This window comes from Mya arenaria, chromosome 11 (assembly GCF_026914265.1).
Source record: "Mya arenaria isolate MELC-2E11 chromosome 11, ASM2691426v1".
Lineage (NCBI taxonomy): Eukaryota > Metazoa > Mollusca > Bivalvia > Myida > Myidae > Mya > Mya arenaria.
Window position 1 is genome coordinate 35854068 of NC_069132.1, and position 21553 is coordinate 35875620.

Here is a 21553-nt window from a genome sequence, read left to right on the forward strand (position 1 = left end):
ATCTCAAAAAAACAACTCATTTTACCATATATTATTAAAAAGTGATTCCAACTCATATATATGGTTACCCTTTTTATTTGGTCAAAAGTCCATAAAATCAAGACTTAGAAAAGAGGTGTTATTTAGTAAAACTGATTTTGGAGCAGTTAACTCAATAAAAGTTTGTGCAGTATGGTTTTCTTTTGTAATGCACACATGTATATAGAAAAGGTTTGAATCAACACAAAGAGAATACAAGCTTTTTAAAAAGAGAAAAAAAGGTTTTGAATCACACCATTACAGTTTTTGCTGTATGTTTTTCTTTTGGAATACACACATGTATAGATAAAAGGTTTGAATCAACAAATAGAGAAAATGGATTTTCTAAAAGAGAAATTTTTTTGAACCTCACCATGGTCTTACCTAGTAAAATCAGTAGAGATTGTGACATGAATAAAACAACTATGATATTGGGACTTGATCTTCAATGTTTATGTGCCATCGCAATCTTCAACTTGTTCGTGATGATTATGTAACAGTAGTGAGCTCGAGGTCAGCGATAGATCAACCTGAACTCGAGTGGTCCTTGGATTAATCACAGATACTTTTAAACATATGTTGGTGATCTAGTCACTCTCTCATACAGCTGTTGTTAAACACAGAACGTATGTATTGTTACTATGTTGATTGTGATCAATATTAAATTAAGCCAACTGAATGAGTGGTGTTCTTATAGCTGATAATTGTCAATCTTGAAAATAGCCGGTGGTCTGTTTAGTATGAGGAAGACATGCTCAAAGCTATTTTAAAGGGTTAACTACCTTTGATATTTTTTTAGTGTCATTTTTTATCTTTTAAGCGTACTTCCTACTGTGTTTTGCGCAAATGCCCCAGCAAAACATTGCAATAGAATGCAGTAAAGAGCTTCCAATCTCTCTTTCATGATTAATCCTGACTTAAAATAATAAAAACAAGAGCTGTCACAGTATGTGACAAATGCCCCCGAATGTGACATTGACCTATGAACAAGGTCAGTACATGAAAAGTTGATCTTGCCTTTACGTGTCAAATACAGTTGGCAAGTTATTTTAAATTGCCTCTGAACATAAAAAATACCACCCATACTTGACAACCTACACTGTTATGTCCTTATATTCAGAATTCCCTTGTGAATAAACACTTAGTGTATCTTTCACCTTAGAGGTAGGGACATGGGTCTTGCACACGACACGTCGTCTTGGTATGTGGAACACATGTGGCAAGTTATTTTAAAATCTGTCCATACAAGGGAAAGTAACAGCCCAGACACGACAACCTATACTCTATGTCCTTATATGCAGAACTTCATTGTGAATAAACACTAAGTGTGACCTTGACCTTTGAGGTAGGGATACGGGTCTTGCACACGACACGTCGTCTTGGTATATGGAACACATGTGGCAAGTTATTTTAAAATCTGTCCATACAAGGGAAAGTTACAGCCCGGACACGACAACCTATACTCTATGTCCTTATATGCAGCACTCCATTGTGAATAAACACTAAGTGTGACCTTGACCTTTGAGGCAGGGACACGGGTCTTGCTCGCGACACGTCGTCTTGGTATGTGGAACACATGTGGCAAGTTATTTTAAAATCTGTCCATACAAGAGAAAGTTACAGCCCAGACACGACAACCTATACTCTATGTCCTTATATGCAGCACTCCATTGTGAATGAACACTAAGTGTGACCTTGACCTTTGAGGTAGGGACACAGGTCTTGCACGCGACACGTCGGCTTGGTATGTGGAACACATGTGGCAAATTATTTTAAAATCTGTCCATACAAGGGAAAGTTACAGCCCGGACACGACAACCATACTCTATGTCCTTATATGCAGCACTCCATTGTGAATGAACACTAAGTGTGACCTTGACCTTTGAGGTAGGGACACAGGTCTTGCACGCGACACGTCGGCTTGGTATGTGGAACACATGTGGCAAATTATTTTAAAATCTGTCCGTACAAGGGAAAGTTACAGCCCGGACAAGACAATCTATACCCTATGTCCTTATATGCAGCACTCCATTGTAAATAAACACTAAGTGTGACCTTGACCTTTGATGTAGGGACACAGGTCTTGCACGCGACACGTCCTCTTGGTATGTGGAACACATGTGGCAAGTTATTTTGAAATCTGTCCATACAAGAGAAAGTTACAGCCCGGACAAGACAACCTATACTCTATGTCCTTATATGCAGCACTCCATTGTGAATAAACACTAAGTGTGACCTTGACCTTTGAGATAGGGACACGGGTCTTGCACGCGACACATCATCTTGGTATGTGGAACACATGTGGCAAGTTATTTTAAAATATGTCCATACGAGAGAAAGTTACAGCACGGACATGACAACCTATACTCTATGTCCTTATATGCAGCACTCCATTGTGAATAAACACTAAGTGTGACCTTGACCTTTGAGGTAGGGACACGGGTCTTGCACGTGACACGCCGTCTTGGTATGTGGAACACATGTGGCAAGTTATTTTAAAATCTGTCCATACAAGGGAAAGTTACCGCCCGGACACGACAACCTATACTCTATGTCCTTATATGCAGGACTCCACTGTGAATAAACACTAAGTGTGACCTTGACCTTTGAGGTAGGGACACGGGTCTTGCACGCGACACATCGTCTTGGTATGTGGAACACATGTGGCAAGTTATTTTAAAATCTGTCCATACAAGGGAAAGTTTCAGAGCCGGACGGATGGACGGACGGACAGACGGTGTGATTTTAATATGCCCACCTCGCGGACATAAAAACTGTTAAGAAGATACTTCACATATACATTCAGACTAAAACAGTACTTCTTTAGTTCATAATTGAAATATTGGACAAAACACAAGAATAGTAGGCTGTTTCACAATACTTTATTTCCTCTTACAACCTTGTTAATCTCAAATATCATCAAAATAAGTTCATATCCCTGTAGTTAAAATCCAGTAAAGATCATAAAAATAAATTCAAACCTAAAATAATTCAATTTCATTATCATCACCAAGATGAGAAATGGAGCATATTTTGTCATATTAACAATAATTTTTATTTGAACTTTTTATGTTTAAACATTGGAAGAAGCATTTTTCACATTTCAAACAATTTTATTAAAGGTCTGACCCTATAAAACATGACCCGAGTCCCTTTAACACCAAAATGAGTAAAAACTGACTAGCACTTATTTTTGTTAAAATCAAATTGAAACCTTTCAGCAGTAACAATGGTATCTATAGCATTCTTTAGTACTCTAGCTGATCAAAATATTTGCAAATAATTTCAAAAACGATACAATCTTATTGACCTAAACCAATAATATTTTCATACAGTTAAAAAATGATTTCTCTTTAAAGGAACATTCCCACTCACCAGAGCCATGATGCTATGCGCACCACTAGATTTATCACTATCAAACCTCTGATGAATGAGAATGTAAAGGGAAGGCTTCCAGTGATTTCCAGCACAAAAGCATAAACCTTGCACATAATAATACATTTTGTCCTGCCTGCACATTTCTTTAAGCACAATTACATGTAATATATAATATGCTTGCTTGCCATTTATCAATGAATTCATATTTCCTTCAATGACTCAGCAAGATGTATTACAACTTTCATTACAACTACCCATCATACCAGGTTGTTGTTTTTTTCCATATAAATCATCTTTTATCAAATGGATTGAAAGTGATTTTTCATATAAAAATGTTTTATTAGCTAGAATGATACTGACATTTCATAAAAAATATTTTATCAGCTAGAACCATAGCCATAATTAACAATGTCCTTATGGTTAAATGAACTCAACATACATCACTTATCACTTATTATGTATAACATATCTTCATGTGAGTGAAGAATGAACCTGAACCAAAAAATTGTGTATTTCAAAATGCAATGAATACAAATTTGCCTTTAATGAACACATATTAATTTTTGTCCATGGCTGACCGTACATGTGGATATTTATTTGATCAAAACAAAAACACAGTATGTGAATTGCATTTCTATTGTAGAGCACTAATCATGGCATAATAAATGCCATTAAAAACCAAACTCATTAGTCCTTTTCTATAACCATAATCATAAAGCATAAAACACAGATCACATCATACCAAAATTGCATGTCAAAATCTAGCACAAAATACAGTATTCATTATACTAAATATTGCACAGCAAAATCTAGCACAAAACACAATACATGTTTGTACAGACAGGCTAGCGGGTTATGTAACAATTCCTATGGTAACTGCAAACCAGTTATCTATTGGTTGATTGCCAATCGAATGAAAAACACTGACCTATCATATAAGGCTATACACTGGTTGGCTAGTACGCATATGAATCCAGCCATGTCAACTGAAACATTCAGTACCTGTATCTATCATACCAAATAAAGCTTGACAAATATCGTCAATATAATACGCCAACAGTAAGGAGATAATTTCAATTATATATCACAGGCTGTTATCAGTCATTGGTCAGTTTAGACCCTAGTTTCATTGCACCAGCCTTTTTGGCCTGTCTTTTCTCTGCGAGCTCTCGTTGCCGCTGTTGTCGCTTCTCTTCTCTCTCACGCTTCTTTCTATCCGCCTCCGATTCTTTAGACTCTGAAATAAAGTAACTTTGGAATCTAATTCAAATCTTAGATTTTTTTTGTTCAATACTGATATATTTACAAAATGTTACAATATAAACTTCAACAAGCTCAGTTTGTTTCACTGAAATTAAATGGTGTCACTTCCAACTACATAATAATGTTATGCATGCTCTATCAAATATTTCAAAAACCCATTCAGGTAATCTCTAAAAGTCTGCTTATTTATCTTCACTCACAACCTCAACAAGAGTTCATAAGAAAATTAAAGTTCACTATAATGTAATAAATCACTGCTCACCTGTGAGAGCCCCCCAGCTGTCATCCTCCCATCCCCCTGTGGATCCCCAGCCAGAATCACCCTCTGTGTTCCCCAATTCAGACTGGTTTCCCATTCCAGATTGGTTTCCAAACACAGACTGGTTTTGGTTTTTCATTTCGGACTGTTTATTTGCAGCCGGTATAGACTGGTCTACAACAGGTGTGTTTTCTTTCGAAGACCGTAATGAATTGCTGCCTGATGATGTTGTAGAAGAGGATTTCTTTTGTTTGTTCTGTGAAATTGGAGTTTAATGTAAGTAACAGTATTGGCCACATTTAAACAATACCATCATCGGTACTCCAGCATACATATATAATACCCTGGGCAAATTGGCTGTAAAAATCCAGTGCTTATGAATAATAAATGAGAGGCTTTCAAATCGCTTTAAGCGGGCCATCAAATATTTTGTCAAAGTTGCTGATAGCCCTTCACATAGGAAATTCTTTTTTGTTATCACACTGTTATTTCATTGGTTGGAAAATGCTTATGAATATTCAAGCTTTACAAAGTTTTGTTAACCCATCTGTTTAGGGTTTCATTCATGTCATGAAAACGCTGGAGTGCTGAGGATGAGCAATACATGTATTCACATACATATTATGGCAGATAAAAAAAGATTCAATAAGAATATACTACATTTTTCATTTCCAGTAAAAGGTTTAACCATACTTAACTGAACAAAATACTATAAATACAACATTCTGTTCTAAGACGTTTCTTAACATTTTCAAAATGGTTTTGCCAAAAAACATTTCATAACCATTCTTAAATGTTTTTTTTCAAATAAATATCATGCACATACCTTAGAGCCAGAGTCCTTCATGGTGAAGAAATCAGAACCGCCTAAAGTTTCTGTCTCACCCCAGTTATACGAGCTAGCTGGCTTGACTGACTTGTCCTCTATGGGAGCGAACTCCTCCTCAATCCATCCAAAGTCCTGAGCCGGGGCCTGCTTTTTCTGGCTGCCTAGCTTTAGGGCTCCTTTTACTGGCTTGCTCGGAACTTTAGAGGCACTCTCAAACTCTGACATATCAGTGTCACCCCAGCCCCAGTCACTTTGGTTACTCTGTTTAGTTCTTGCCGATGAATCACTTACACTAGAGTTTGACTTAGATATTCCATGTGAATCAGGGTTTGTATTATTGTAAGTTTTATCACTTTTCCTTGGCTGAAAAAGTAAGATTTAACATTTGAATTTTGTCCAACAATTTATACAATTTGTGTTTATGCTATTATGGGGACTAAACATCAGATGGTCCCAAAATCGCAGAATACAGTATTTCCTCAAATCAATTCTAGAATTGTCAAATTAATGCTAGTATGAGGGTGATAATACCTAATTTTACATTATTAAAAGAAAATGTTATCGCTGTCATTCTGATTTTACCCGTTTAAAAATAGCGCATAATGGTTTCACAGTTAATAGTGTGCATATTTAGCATGTGAAGGTCCTGTGATTAGTTCAGATTAATATACCGATACTAGTTTCAAATTTCGCATTGGATAAATATGCACAAACTTTGAGATATACACGAGTTGTTACACAGTGATACATCAATAAGTAAGATTTAATGAGTTTTACATAACAATGTTAAGTTTTTGACAATTTTCATTTTCCCTTGCAATGGTATCATCAGGTGTTTTAATTCCTTTAATAAGGTTAGTTCTTTGTTTCTTTGAATTAAGTAACAACTAATATGACAACTTATATATGTTTTTCCGAACTGTTACTAAGTTTAGGCTTTCAAAATTAACAATTCTGTTTTCTTGTACATAAAAACCAGTTAGCCTCACCACTTCAGCGGGCGTGACATCAATGTCACCCCAATCATCATCATCATCATCTGCCCCCCAGCCATCATCAGGGGGTGGGGCCTGCTGGTGACTTGGCTCGGACCTCTTGACTGTAGGGGCACTTGTGGCTGGAGTCTGAATGTGTACAAAAAAAACAATGATAAAGGTGAAAGCTTTCTATGTAATTTCTAGATATCATAAGCTATTTTTTTTTAAAAACATATATAGAAATAAATAGTTAAAAAAACTTTTTCTGACAGGGTTTTCAGTATATTTTGACAAGAAGACTGCAAAAGTATGTCAAATAAGAAAATTAAGTAAAAAGGGAGGAAAACTTTGCACAAAAGTGCAAAAGAGTTAAAAATCATGTGTTGTGAACAAAAACACAACATATTCCATCAATGTTCAGAGTTTTATTCAATTTCATTCAGTAGTTTCCAAGTTATGATTTTTACAAACATTTCTTTATTTAAGAAAAGTACAAGGGGAAACTGTTCACAAGTTCTCATTGTCATCTATAAATGTTCAAAGTTTAATTTACTTTCTTCGAATCATTTTCGAGCAATAGCCTGGAAAAAGTTGGTAACAGTTTGTCTCCCTTCATCGAAAGTGAGACACAAGTATGAATCAGATATATTTTTAGGCAAAGTGAAGACATTGCCTACTACATGTAATAAAGAATGATTAGGGTAAAATGAAAACACACCCGGACCATTGACTGATACCCACTCATTGAAAATACTGTGCATACAATATCTAAAGTAAATTACTAGCAAAATATCAAGATAAGTTCTGCTTACATCAATATCTCCCCAGTCACCATCATCATCATCCCAGCCTGCATCAGCCTGCTGCCCCTCCCCCTCATTCTCCTCTGAATCCTGTACCTCGGGCTGGCTCGGGGATGTGGAAGTAGGGGTCTGCGAGGTAGGGGAGGGTACCCCTGGCGCATCTGGGCTTGCCTTGCCTTTTAGGGTAGGACCTGGAACAGGTAAACGCAAACCAATTAAGACATTTGACATACACCTATAAGACTAGTAATTGTATATGTGTACATGATTGATATTGCTTAATGAATAAACAAGAGCACTGCCTAGCAAATACCAAGTTTTGAGTTTGTCTCTAGAAACATGAATACCATTTGAAAAGTTGGATGACCTACGGCCTTGCTACGCATGTGTGTATTGTCTCTAGAAACATGAGTACCATTTGAAAAGTTGGATGACCTACGGCCTGGCTACCCATGCGTGTATTGTCTCTAGAAACATGAGTACCATTTGAAAAGTTGGATGACCTACGGCCTTGCTACACATGTGTGTATTGTCTCAGAAACATGTGTACCATTTGAAAAGTTTATGACCTATGGCAAAAGTTTAAGTTTTTGATCAATACTGACAACAACACTCAGGCTTTGACAATACCTTGACCTTTTCTCTTCCAAGATGAGCTTATAAACATAAACCAAGTATGTACATATCAACTAAACAACTTATAAATCTTATTAACAATGAATCTAATATTACAGAACTTAGAAATTGTAGAATTTATGAACTCAAAATATAACAACAAAAAACAGTGTGCAGATTCATTATTCAATGTAATTGTTTTTAGTTTAGTTAAATGATCCTATACAGACCAGCATTAGTAGGTTTCTTGGTAGCCTTGCTGTAAACTTTGGATGTAAGAGTAGACACGCCTCCTATTGCCCAGCCCGCCCAACCAGCAGCTGAGTTGTTTGGCACCCCTCCAGACATAACATCCTTCTCTGAAATATGAATGGGCACTAGTGATGACATAGATTGGACATGCCTCCCATTGCCCAGCACGCCCACCAAGCAGCGAAGTTGTTGGGCATACCTCCAGACATATCAGCCTTCTCTAAAATATAGATGGGTGACATAAAATTAACACCACTCCTATTGCTAAAGACAAACTTACTGATGAGGTAGTTTAAAATCCTGAACATGTATGAGAAAGATATGGACTGGACATGAACTATCATCAATAAAGCTTATATTGAAAAACAATATTAAGTTCAGAAAGTTACTGCGATCTTGACCTTTAAGGTAAAAACATTGGTCTTAATGGCGACATATCCTCATACTATGGTAGTCACATCTGTCCAATAATTTTAAAATCCGGACAAAAACGGTAAATATATCTCCGCTTCACTTTAAGTATAATGTCACTGGTAACATTTTTCAAGCAAATATCTCATATGCTGCAAGTTATGGCCATGGTTTAAAAATTTTCACAACAAAAGCTGTTGCGGTCAACAACCAAGGCTAAGGAAATACCGTCATTTTCTCTCTGAAAAACAGCCACCTAAAATCCTTGTTTGATTTTTAACTTTCTATTTATATTCTTACATACTATGTATAGTGTATTATGGATAACTGCATGTACAGGTACATACAATATTTTTCTGGAACACTTATAACTGCCAAACAGTATCATAGTTGTACAGTCAAACCTGTTGGCATGATATCCTAGGGTGGGCCAAGGTACTTTTAGCCTCACGAATATTGAGCTAAGCAGAAAGGCTTAGATAAAGTGAAAATAAATCCTTTACATCAAGTTTGAGCCATCGAGGAAATCGAGCCAAGCGATATCGAGCCGACAGGTTTCGGCTGAACATTGCTTTGGATAAAAAATAAGTTAATTCAGATTTAATTCTAGTGCCTATTATATTTTGTACTTCTTTGGGTTGTTTTCCGGCTACATGTTTACATGAAGTACACACACTACCGACATTTAGTATTTCTGAATATAAATAAATAGAATTGTTACATGTCTTAACAGAGAAGAAAGATAAATATATATCTAATTTTAGGAGGCGTACCTAATTCTGGTAACATATCCGGATCTTCTGACAACTTCTCTAGTCTGTCCAGGAAACTTTTCAGTGTCTTGAATGCCTAGAAAAAGTACACATACTGAATGATACTACTTGTATACAGTAAGAAACATATGTCATAAAGGTGCCACTCGTTAAGTCCTAAATTCAAAAGCTCTCAGCCACTACAATCATGGTTATTGGTCTCCAAAACATATTTTAACATTTAAAAAAAAATAATATTTGTAATATATAAACGGTGAATGGTATTATAATTTAAATTATTTCAGAGAATTGCAAACTGAGTCCAAACCCAGGCCATTTTTCTCAGTCCATCGATCTGAGTTATGGGACTTGACACACATGTGGGTATAGTCATAATGAACATATCTACTAAGTTTCAAGTTAAATTTTAAAAGGCTTTTTAATATATAGTCCACAATAAAGTTTTTGCATGCCTTTATTAACAACAAAGCCAAAGGTATGACAATATCATGATTGTTCTGGAAACAAAATAACTGAAAAGCAAAGTCTGCAAGAGAAAAATCCAGGTTTTTTTCTGTCCATTTTGCCAAATAGACCCATGACAAATTGGGAAAATATGTTTTCATAAAATGTACTGATAGGGGATGAAGTATCAGGCTTTTTTTGTGATGTTTGGAATAAAGTACCTACACAAATTTAGATTGTTCACGTCATGTAACAATTGCTGATATAAGGGAGTAATTAGCAACAAAATCATCAAAATCATCATTTTGGGCATTATTTTCCCATTAAATTAGTATATTTAACCATAAAAGTCACCCTAAAGTGCTGATAAATGCATTTATAATTGTAAATGAGCAGAATTTTCTAATGAACTGTTCCAGTGCTAATTTTATGCGCCTGCAATAAGGGGCACAGTGTTTAATACTATTTGGGATTTTTTTTAAAATAGGGAAAAAATATACATATTTGGCATTGGGAATGGGGCAGATAATCTGAGCTGAGAGATGGGCAGAAAAAGGCCTCAAATCTGTTCACTCACCGTGTCTCGGACCATTTTCTCAGGGTCCATGGTCATGTGACATAGTGGAGGCATGAGTTTCTGGGCAACATCAGCCATTGTGAACAAATGTTGGGTGGCGCCTATTCCGATGACACCCGCCTGTCGTGCTGGTGGGAAAGGGTCCTTTATGCCCCGCAGGAAAGCTGAACACAAAATACGCTGTCGCATCTGTAGTTGGAAGCATTTAGATTTTAAATGATATTATAAAGAATTCAGATATTTATGCAATAACTGGCAACAAAACTTTCAACAAAAAGTTCTTTGATATTCAATTTTAAATATCTTATTATCATGCTTTCTGAAACAACATCTCTGCTTTTTTCCATGTATAAAGTATCCGGTAATAGCTTAGTGCTTTTTCATGAAAACCAACAATCCATCTCAAGAGGGCACTTTCAAATTAAACGTCCCCCTTAAGAAGTTCATTTAATGTAAAATTGTTGTTAACGAACAAGAACCTTCTTTATGCCTTCCTCGGATTTAAATGGATTATAACTTAGTATAACTTACTGACTGTATATGTTTTTATTATCTAGTCTATGTGTCAATGTGTCCCATACCTGTGGATTGAGGTATGAGGCTATCTTTCCCAGACAAACTGTGGTGTTGGTTCTTATTCCACCCTGAAAGAAACAATTGTTTTTTTTCTTGTATTAAGCCAATAATCATAAAATTAACACAACACTTAATGTCATTCAACCATTCAATGGACCAATAAAAAGGTAATATTCCGAAATAAACAATAGCACATGGTTGAATGATCCAATGGATTCCTTCGACTAAGAGGGACAAGCATTCAAAAACCTTTCGACAAGTATCATGTTGAATTGAATCATATTCCATGCATTGAATGTACCAAAACTCATGAAAAATGAAAGAGCTCATAGGAGATGAACCTCATGGTTGACCAATCGGAGGTATCTGGTAATTCCTGGGGGTCCTGATATAACTATTAACTAGTATACTCAATAATACTTTATTTAGAGGGTCATAGGGATGCACAGTATTAAAGTTGAAAATTGGGCGTCACTTTCCAGAAAATTTCATCAGGACTGTGGTTTTCTGCTTCAGGGAAATCAATGCCCTATCCACCAGAATGCCATAGAAGGTAAAGAAACATAGCACATACAAACAGTTACATGTACCTGATCGTCCTTGGCCTGAAGGCGGGCAAAGTGTTTCATCAGTTCCTCATTCAAGTTTTTGTAGTTCAGCTTGGGTGCCAGGTGCATCATGGCCTGAAGGAAGCATAATGTTCACAGTAAAAATTAAATATTTTAACCATTCCCTCAAAAGCCAAAATAATAAGATTATTGTATCATGTTGGCAAAGGGAATTTTGAATGGCACCATTAATGAAAGAGCCAATTCATATAATTTCAGAATTAATTTCTGAAAAAAAATATAAGCATATAACTCTAACAACAGCATTGTAAGCCAACACTTTTCTTTTCAAATCAATAATTGGGCATAACTTGACAAGCATTAATGCCATGCTATACATGTGGGAATTTTCTCATGCAATATGTGTACAGAGTTTCATTTGAAACAGTTTTAGTAAAATGGATAATGTTTAACATTTTGCTCAACACTTCTACCAACTTTGACATCAAGGCTATGACAATACCTTATTCTTTGAAAACTATGAGAGCTATACCTTGATTGTGCTTTCCCTCACGACAGGGTTTGTGTCCATGAAGCCACTGACGATGTTCGGGAAGATCTTGTCATTCACTGTCTGGGCCTGAAGGTGCTCCACAAACAGTTCAATCTGAAATAAACACCATTGCTGTTACATGGTGATGTTTGCCAGTGACAGCTGAAATACATGCATTCCGGGGTCATATGGGAATATATGGCTATATCTTTAATGACCTTCGTACAATGTATATTTCTTTCCCATTTTGGCCTTAAGTTCGATGCCGCAACGAAAAAATGAACTCAGAAGAGATGTAAAAGAACTGTAAAATTATGTGAATAAGTCTTTTTTTGACCAGTTTTTTTACTTCAATGTGACACATTTCTTATCTTAACCAATCAAAATTTAAAAACATTATTTGATTAACTAATATTCTGAAAATGCACTGATATTTGGAGAAAGCAGTTGGCATAACAATGATCAATTTTTAATTTTTACTGTAAGCTCAAAAACTTGCTTATATCTGGCATTCAAAGCAAGTTGGAAATACATGTACATGTATACTTTTAAGTTGATGTTTTAACAAAATAAAAAGGTGTCTCTTTAAAATCTTATCTTTTTTTCAAAAAGTTTTAGTTGAACATCAAGTAGAGCTGAATATCGAATGAAATGATGGGTATGCTATTTGTATGAATACTAAATGACAGATACCTTATATATTTTAAGATATTTTTCACACATAAATTTGATCATTAAGGAATGAATATATCAAGACAAATCAGCAGTTTCTTTGACCATCTGTTGTTTTGTTGACATTAAACGTTCACTCCTTTTCCGACCTTTCACTCTATCACATTAATAATTTACTTTTCATTCGTTAATTCTGAAAAAAAACATCTGTAACATGTGGATGAAACCAAACAAAAGTCTAGTGCAATCCCAAAATTGACTACACATATCAGTGGGTGATAACATTTAAAATTGAAGATCTAAATAACATAATTCACTTTAATTATAGTAAAAATCTTTTTTTAACATGACCTGTTTGTGCAATAAGACTACTTATGAGAGTAGAAATCTTGTTTTTATTATGACTTTAATGAAAGAAAGTACAAAATTGATTTAATAAAATGCAGAGAAAAATGATTGCCATAAAAAATATATTGATTTTAGTAACATACCATAGACACAAATGAACAAAAGTCAAGCATGCCTACTGCATGTCAAGTTTTATAGACTGAAGACAATTTGTAAGCCTCAAGCTTCATGTTGTGTCCAATTATAAATATATGGACTTTTACTTCGGCATGAATTGATTGAGTGATACTGAGGATTGAAATAAATTTTTTAGAAAGACGACAGATGCACATAAATACTACTTTATATTCATTCATTAATAATTCACTTGAAAATATCATACGATGTATCAGGTATTAGTTACTTTGTTTCAATACAAATAAATGACACAGAAAAGAAAAAAAAATAGTGTTTTTCTCTTTCTTTTTTGATACTTGACCACACAAGGTCATATCAACATATCCATATACACCACCCTTCAAATTACGGTAACCGGTTCTCAGCCTTGAACATTACATTGACTTTGACCTATAATGTTTTTTCAAACATATAAAAGAAACAGACCTGCTGTAAGAGTCTGACACGAGTGTTTCTGTCTGATGAGGTAAACAGTTTCACCACACATGGTACAATCTTGGCTTGGTACTCATCATTGTCCAGCAGTTGTCCAACCTGTAAACAACACATCAGAAATGCTTACATAATGTGAGATATAGCATGATGTTGAATGGAAGCCTTGTTTCAGAGAAGAATTTTTGTTTTTACTATTTTTTCTGTTTTCTGGTCTATACTGGCACATCTGAAGTTTAATTTAATTCAATCAAGTTGGTCTGAAGGTATGCACCGAGCAGAAAAATGTAACAAAGGGCAGTAACTCTGTAATTAGCTCAAATATAAATACGGTTCTTGTACACTTGACTTCCTCTTCCTCTTGTGCTTTACCATTGTATGAAGTTTAATTAAAACTCATCCAGATGTTTTCAAAATATACTCTGTAATTAACTGGAATAGAGTTATGGTTCTTTTACACTGCATTTCCTCTCATTGTGCTTTACCATTGAATGAACTATGAAATTCAATTTAATTCCATCCAGTAGTTTTCAAGTTATGGTCTCGACAACAAAAATTGTAATATACTGACCGACCAACCAACAGCAGGGTGACTCCAATATACCCCCTCAAACTTTGTCGGGGTATAAAAATGTTATCCTGGTGAAAATGCCCCCAGGTTATTTTAAATTCTTTGACATGAAGGATTTTAAAGCATTTGTACCTTAAACAGCGGAGCGAGCACCATGGATCCACAGTTCCCAAACTCATATGCATGTAGCAGCTGGGGCAACACCTTGTGACGACTCAGCTGTTTGGGGAAAGAGTCCAGGGCATCTGTTAGCTTGCTGAAAAACTTGGACTTCTCCCCCTGGTCTTTGATCTACAAGGAAATCATAATAACTACATGTATTTTCAAGCATCAGTACATCTGCATGTCAGACTAGTGATAAGGAATTAAGTGATAAAGAAACAACAGCTGTCAAATGTTTGACTAGCTCTCTACATTTAACCAGAATTCCTGTTGAAAAAAAAAAATGATATCATTTGCATTGCAGGCAAAATAATAATCTGACTTGATCAGTTAGATGGGAAGGGAGAGAGCCCTTGTATGAATTTTCATGAATGCTATGGTGAAAAGTCGACCCAAAATTGATTAAATCATACTGTAACGTGGGACTTAATCTTATGACAAAAATCAACACCTACCGGTATCAGAGCCATCTTATTAACATATGTAAGGGAAAAGACAAATCATATCTCTGTAATAAACCTTGGAAGTCTGAGTTTAAAGAAACAAACTATTGTTTACTTTTCCCAACAGCCCATTCGCTTACACTACGACTAATATATAACAATAGTTTTACTGGTATCACTTGTTGATAAAATGGCCCATTGTGTAAAATTGATCAGAATATTGAAAGTTAACAACAATAAGGAATCAAATCAAACCGTTTATAAATTATTTGTTTAACAATACTTCTTTAAGAGATACACAAACTTTTCTTATTATCTTTAAAGTAAATGGTTAATAGAACTCAAGATGATCATGGAACTAATCTAATTTTCACCTTTTAATCCGTGATAACCTTTTTTATGCATGTTGTAATCAAAATCTTAAGCAAGCCTTGCTACCAGGTATATAAAATCCAGAATTTGAGCTAGCTTGGAAAGCATTTTACCAGTGCAAATGTTTTCAGCTTGTCCTAATTTTGGCCACTACAAATGTTTGAAACTTTTACAAGATAGACTTTTACCTGTATTTCTTCCAGGAACAACATGGTTTTAACAAAGGGATTATTGAGGAAGCCTCCCTTCCTTGAGCAGTCTTCAATAAACTTGGCAGGATTAGGGCGCGAGTTTGGATTAGCACTGACCAGCTCACAATAGTTTGGTACAAAGTTCTTGGGAATCTGAAAGTAAAATACAATGTTTCCTTTATTTAATAAGCTGCAAGGTAATGAACTTAACGTTCATGTGCATAGTAGACAATATATAAAATATGTCCATCTCATGTCTAGATGTCTTCTGAAATGATTGAATTAATTAGCCTTATAGATGATAAATATGTTCTTGGATCTATGGTTTTAGATTTAGTAACTTTGGCCATTGCCACTCTGACACAGCTCAGAATCTGCTTGGCCACTGTGGTGAACTGGAAAACCGACAGAACATGGATCTGCTACCGGAAATCATTGCAATTCTACCCTGGAAATAACGCTGCCAACTGAAAAATGACTACACTTCTTCAGCAAAGAAAAGGAACTAATCATTAGTGATGAAACGATAATCGAGTACAATTGATAAATCGTCGCTGACAATGCTTTGTCGGCAAAAATCGATAGTGGTTGTCCAAAATCGATGTCGCTAATGTTACTTCCGGTAACACTCGATGCATTCTACTTTAAAACCTTTTTTGGTATCGTTTGTAATCAACTAATTTACTTTTTTGTGAAAAGTTTATGGAATTAAGATTTTCTAATGAAATGTTCATGTAACAGTTAACTGAATGTTAAGCTGGTTCACAAATATTTAATATGTTTTTACATGGTTAACATGCTAAGATAACTGACTTGATGCGGTGTGCATCATTTTGCAATTAATGTGCAATTATTAAGCATGTGTTGTGTTGATATGTTTTTTCGTTAAGTTATTAAAGACAGAAAAGGTTATTGAAATTTACTTACTGTTGCAAATCACACGTACTGATTCCAGGTTGAACCATTTAAATGATCATGATGATAATATGTAAAAAGAATGTATTGCTTACTGAAATAATGCGCTTTCGATTATTGTCCGATAGTAAATCGAAATGCCTGGTCCGATTTGATTCGATTATCGATAGCAAATGGACTCCGATTTTCAAACACTACTAATCATGCTTGACCACTGTTATTTAATTATGACCAAACCGTACCTGGCATGGATCTTTTACAATATCTGCAATTCTGCTCAAGAAATGATGAAACTTTATACAGTTAAAATGTACATAATCATGTTTTAAGGGTTATAATATCTTAACATACATACATTTATTAGATATGTATTAGATAAAGGCAACGATCATAAAAATAAAAACTTAACTAACCTTCCCAAATGCTTTTAAGGCATTGGCTCTAGGAAGAGGTCCATTGAACACTTCCCAGATCAGACATCCCAGACCCCACATGTCAGATGACCTGTAAAATGAAACAAACTGTCAAAACTAGCAATCATGTATTTTTTTCTCGTCAGGTCGTTTGTTATCATTTTTCAATTAGTGGAACATGAGGCCACGTCATCAATGTGCATTTGACATCAAATATTGTATGATTTCAATTGAGCACTATTTGAATGTCAAAAAATGAATAGAAATTTTTACTTGAAAAAAATAAATAAACGTTGCCTCAACTGACCAAAAAAAGGTTTTCAGTTTCCAACTAAATGTTATAACTACCTAGAAATATTGATTTGAAAAAGAGATTATTTAAGACATGTATTGATTAAATTGCTCCAATATTATTCGAAAAATCTTTAATTTAAAATGAAAAAACATGTCTTAAGTAAGTAAACATATGACAAATGAGATAGGTTACATGGTGCCTTTACCATTTATCTCCCCGAATTCCCCGCCGGAGCTCTGACTTTTCTGGAGGATCATATCTCTCAAGGTATGGCAGAATTTTCACGGGCGGGATATTTTCCGCTCCCGTTGCGGGATACATGTAGTCCACACCTCCCAGTTTCCACTCTCCCGCTTGGTCAACGTAGATGGAGGACATACACACATTGTTGTGAATCAGTCCACAGTCATTCACCAAAAAAGCTAGCCCTTTCTGAAATACATGTAGTTGTATAATGATGTCAGTTATGAGAAATCATTTAATCCTAAAACCTAAATCTTTGATAACTTATATTTTAACATCAGTTACATATTGAAAATATACTGCTTTTAGCTTAAGAAACATCATCCAAAATAAAGTGACATCAAGTCTGTAATGTATAAGGTAACTTAGAACCAAATTTCAATATCGGAAGTGACAAGATCTACAATTGAACAAGAAGAAATAAGGCTAATTATAAATTTCTGGAATTTGTCCATTTTTGGCATCATGCTTCATATGTTTTTGATGAAAATAAATAAAAATACCCTGAAAGTACTCATGACCTTCAAAACAAGTCACACTATTGATATTTACTAATTCTGTGCATTACGTACCGGTAGTATAGCGCAGAACTTTTGTCTTAACGTTTTGGCGCGCAAATATTACAGCATGGTTAAATCAGGTGTATAAATCAGGTGACCAATGGCTATTGATTGGCAGTTCAGGCAGGATATTATTGGTGGCGATTAGTTCTACGTTCGACAGTGATCTGAATGGTCAACTTTTCAGGCGATCAAATTTGTGTTTTTTTGTTTTACAATATTAGGTATGATTTTGTTACAGAAATAAGTCAATATTTATGTTTTAAACTTAGTGAACATTTTGTAATTGTTGACGTTTATTTTAAATCCCCTCTACTTTTCATCAAATGTTATCATATGAATTAATAATTTAGGCCATTTTCATGCCATTTTTTGCTGTATAAACATGTTTAGTCTTTTTTTAAATTCAGCTTAGAAAAAAGGCAAGTTTCAAATAAGTGAAAAACTCATTGTAGGTTACTTTATGAATACGACCCCATCTTTTTGTGGTTCATGTGTACATCGGACGAGTAATAGTAAGAGAATATTATGTAAAAGCTGTATTAAGAAGGGATGAGAGAGCGAAGCAAGTGAATCTTTAAGATTGTACAAAATATGTACAGAATTCTAACAGATTAAGTGTGATACTTATCGAAGGCGATCTCATTGGCTAGCAATATAGTTTATAATCTAAGGGCTGAGGCTATATGTTTACCGTGACTTTATGTATTCCCCAGGATATAGAGAGCTGGTTTTGAGTTTGTTCTGCTGTATTGTTTTGTAGATAAACCTCTAGTGGAGTCACAGGCTCTGTAGCTATGTATATCACCTTGTCTGTCTGCAAGTTTGACAAAATATATGATTATGTTTAAGCATATATGTTATAAAATATATACCAGATATTGTTTTTATCCAAATAACACCAAGGGAGGTTGGGATTTTTTTTTGTTTTCAAACGATTGCTTGATTGTATACCGGGGTACATGCAAGGTTATACATGCGTGCACATGAAAAAAAGAAGAAATTTAACCTATCTGAAATTATTATAATTATGACATATAGAAATATATGCCATTCAAGATTTCTCCTGAAGTCAGCTATCTTTGTTCCTTTATCCATTGTGTATAATCAATTACACTCTTTGTTCATGAAATAAAATTGTCACATGCTATGATAAGATTTATTACATACCTCTATCCCATCCAAAAATGTCAAAATATTTGGATGTCTCAAAGTTTTTATTCTTTTGAATGATGACCGAGCAAGAGCTGCCTGCAATGAAAATGAAAAATGGTACAATGCTTATCTATTTGTTTGAATAATAATAATAATAATAATAATAAAGCATATTAGCTTAGCCACAAGTATATAGTCCATTTAAGCAGTGAAAATGATGACACGTCATAGTGGAGAAGGGGTAATCACAAGATTTCAGCCACATGGTTTCATTCCCTAGCTGCAGTGTTTATTTTTTCAATACATTTTTTTCTGTACTTTATACATTTATTATTAATATAATCTTACCTTTTATGACTAAATAAACATTGAACTACAGTTATGATTATAAATATTTCCAAGATATTGGAATATTTTCACAATGATGAAAATACCTGATAATAAAGAAATAATGAATTGTTGAAGAAAATGCAAAAATATTTCTTTTTTTATTTGAAAACTAATTTACCTGTGTTTCACTGTTTCCTTTGACATCAAATGCAAAGATGGATACAGGTTCTCCAGTGGCCTTCAAAGTGAATAAAACACAATCATTAATGTAAATCATGGTAACAGAACTTGAGGTTTTGTTGGGTCACTACCAATGAGTGTTCTTAGTTCACACAAGCCTGAAAGTAAAAATCTTGTGATATTTTTTTTCATATCATTTTAAATTCTATTTTTTCTATTATTCATTTGAGCCAGGTGTGAATGTTTAATGTTTATTAACTAATTAATGTAATTTAACAAAAGTTCAAACATAGACAATTGGGCTAGTGCTAACATAGAAAGTGTGAATTAGTAAAATTAAAATAATTTCTCTAAATGAATGGTTCTTTTGTTAAAAACATATCAAGTTATGAAAAGAAAAAATTGTGTGGAGTTGTGTTTAAAGTTGTGTGTGTGTGCTTTGAAGAATAATAGCAACTGTTTGGACTAACTGGTAAGATTTTTATGTTAGTTAAATGTAATTCTGAATAGGCTTTGCACTGAAAGAGGCATAAGCATATCATTTGCATTAAGATCGAGTGAATTCAAGTTTGAATCGGGCATGGACATTTTCCTTAAAGTGTAATGATTCCCATTTTTCCTTAATCATAGATAAAATTAAGCTTAACTAGTAGTATGTCCCCCATGACGTGATAAACAGCCATAAAATGTGGTTCTGTATTATACATTCTGGTGTCTGAGGTCCATTCAGCAGGACATCATCATCATCATCACAATGTAGTCCACCTCAACGAGTCTTTTGACGATTTTTTTTTATATGGCAGACTCTTAATGTCCACCATCCCAGCAAAAAGTAGCAAACGGTCCTTGCACAGAGAATCCTCGAGGCCACAATTTAAAAATCATCTCCGTTATAAATTCAAATTTTTACAAAAATATTATTGCCTACTATTAAACACATATTTATTTATGTTCAATTATCATAAAACACTTACATGTGTCGATTGTAAATCAAGTATCCCGATATCTGTAAATCTGGGACAGATCTAACTGGTTGTGTACATGTATAATGTGACCCAGAATATATGAATGTGATAATAACAACTCTCATGACAAATTAAATCCAGTATAGATCACTGTCCGGTATATATTGAACAATTTTGTCATTATTATTCAACAACGATGCATATTATAACTATATATTCTTACGCCCTGTGTTAAGAGGTAGAGAGATGTAGTGTCACAGGGATACATAACAAATGTCAAAATAATAAAAAAGTATCCCTGATCGCTTAATATTGTAGCTACATCACAATGCAGTGTTTTGTGTTTTAGAACCAGTCACCAGGTTAGCCAAGTTGGTTTGAGTACCCTGCTAGTGTTTCAGCAGTCGGGGGTTAGAGCCTCACTCCATGTAAAATTTTCCTCTAACGTCCACACTAATAAAATTAATATTCGCTAGTCAGCATTGAACTCGGTGGACATTTAAGAAATTATCCACAGTCTGATACATTCATCCATTCAATCATCCTCTCTGTTGGGGACCACTGACCAAATAGTGGGATAATTTGCAATGGGTACCATCTATCTAGGGGCAAAGCTGCATGGATTCATAGAATATTTACCTTTTTCTTGCCTTGATGAAGAGTCCAAACCGACTTATCTTCGAGACCAGTTATCTTTTCACCTAAAATATAGGCAAAATCCTTCGCTGGATCTCTGGAGAAAATCGACCACATAATTGTCAATGGCTATTACCATGTGATTTCGGCACAAACATTATAAAACTGGAAAAACTTGCGTGTCAAACCAAATAACACGGAAGTGACAAAACGGAAA

At 34.7% G+C, this 21553-nt stretch overlaps 1 protein-coding gene across 1 annotated transcript; it reads right to left on the bottom strand.

Annotated features, from left to right (window-relative positions):
* Positions 1–2884: 2884 nt before the first annotated feature.
* On the bottom strand, positions 2885–21537 carry LOC128209505 (N-terminal kinase-like protein). Its single transcript, XM_052913552.1, has 20 exons — positions 21340–21537; positions 19734–19793; positions 19241–19321; positions 18765–18887; positions 17473–17699; positions 16973–17063; positions 15642–15797; positions 14609–14767; positions 13900–14007; positions 12277–12390; positions 11766–11858; positions 11181–11243; positions 10600–10788; positions 9579–9654; positions 8373–8501; positions 7537–7718; positions 6737–6871; positions 5745–6110; positions 4922–5174; positions 2885–4633 (listed from the first exon to the last, which is right to left on the bottom strand). Exons 1-20 carry the CDS (start codon positions 21451–21453, stop codon positions 4494–4496), a joined length of 2859 nt encoding a protein of 952 aa, XP_052769512.1. The 5' UTR covers positions 21454–21537; the 3' UTR covers positions 2885–4493.
* Positions 21538–21553: the final 16 nt, after the last annotated feature.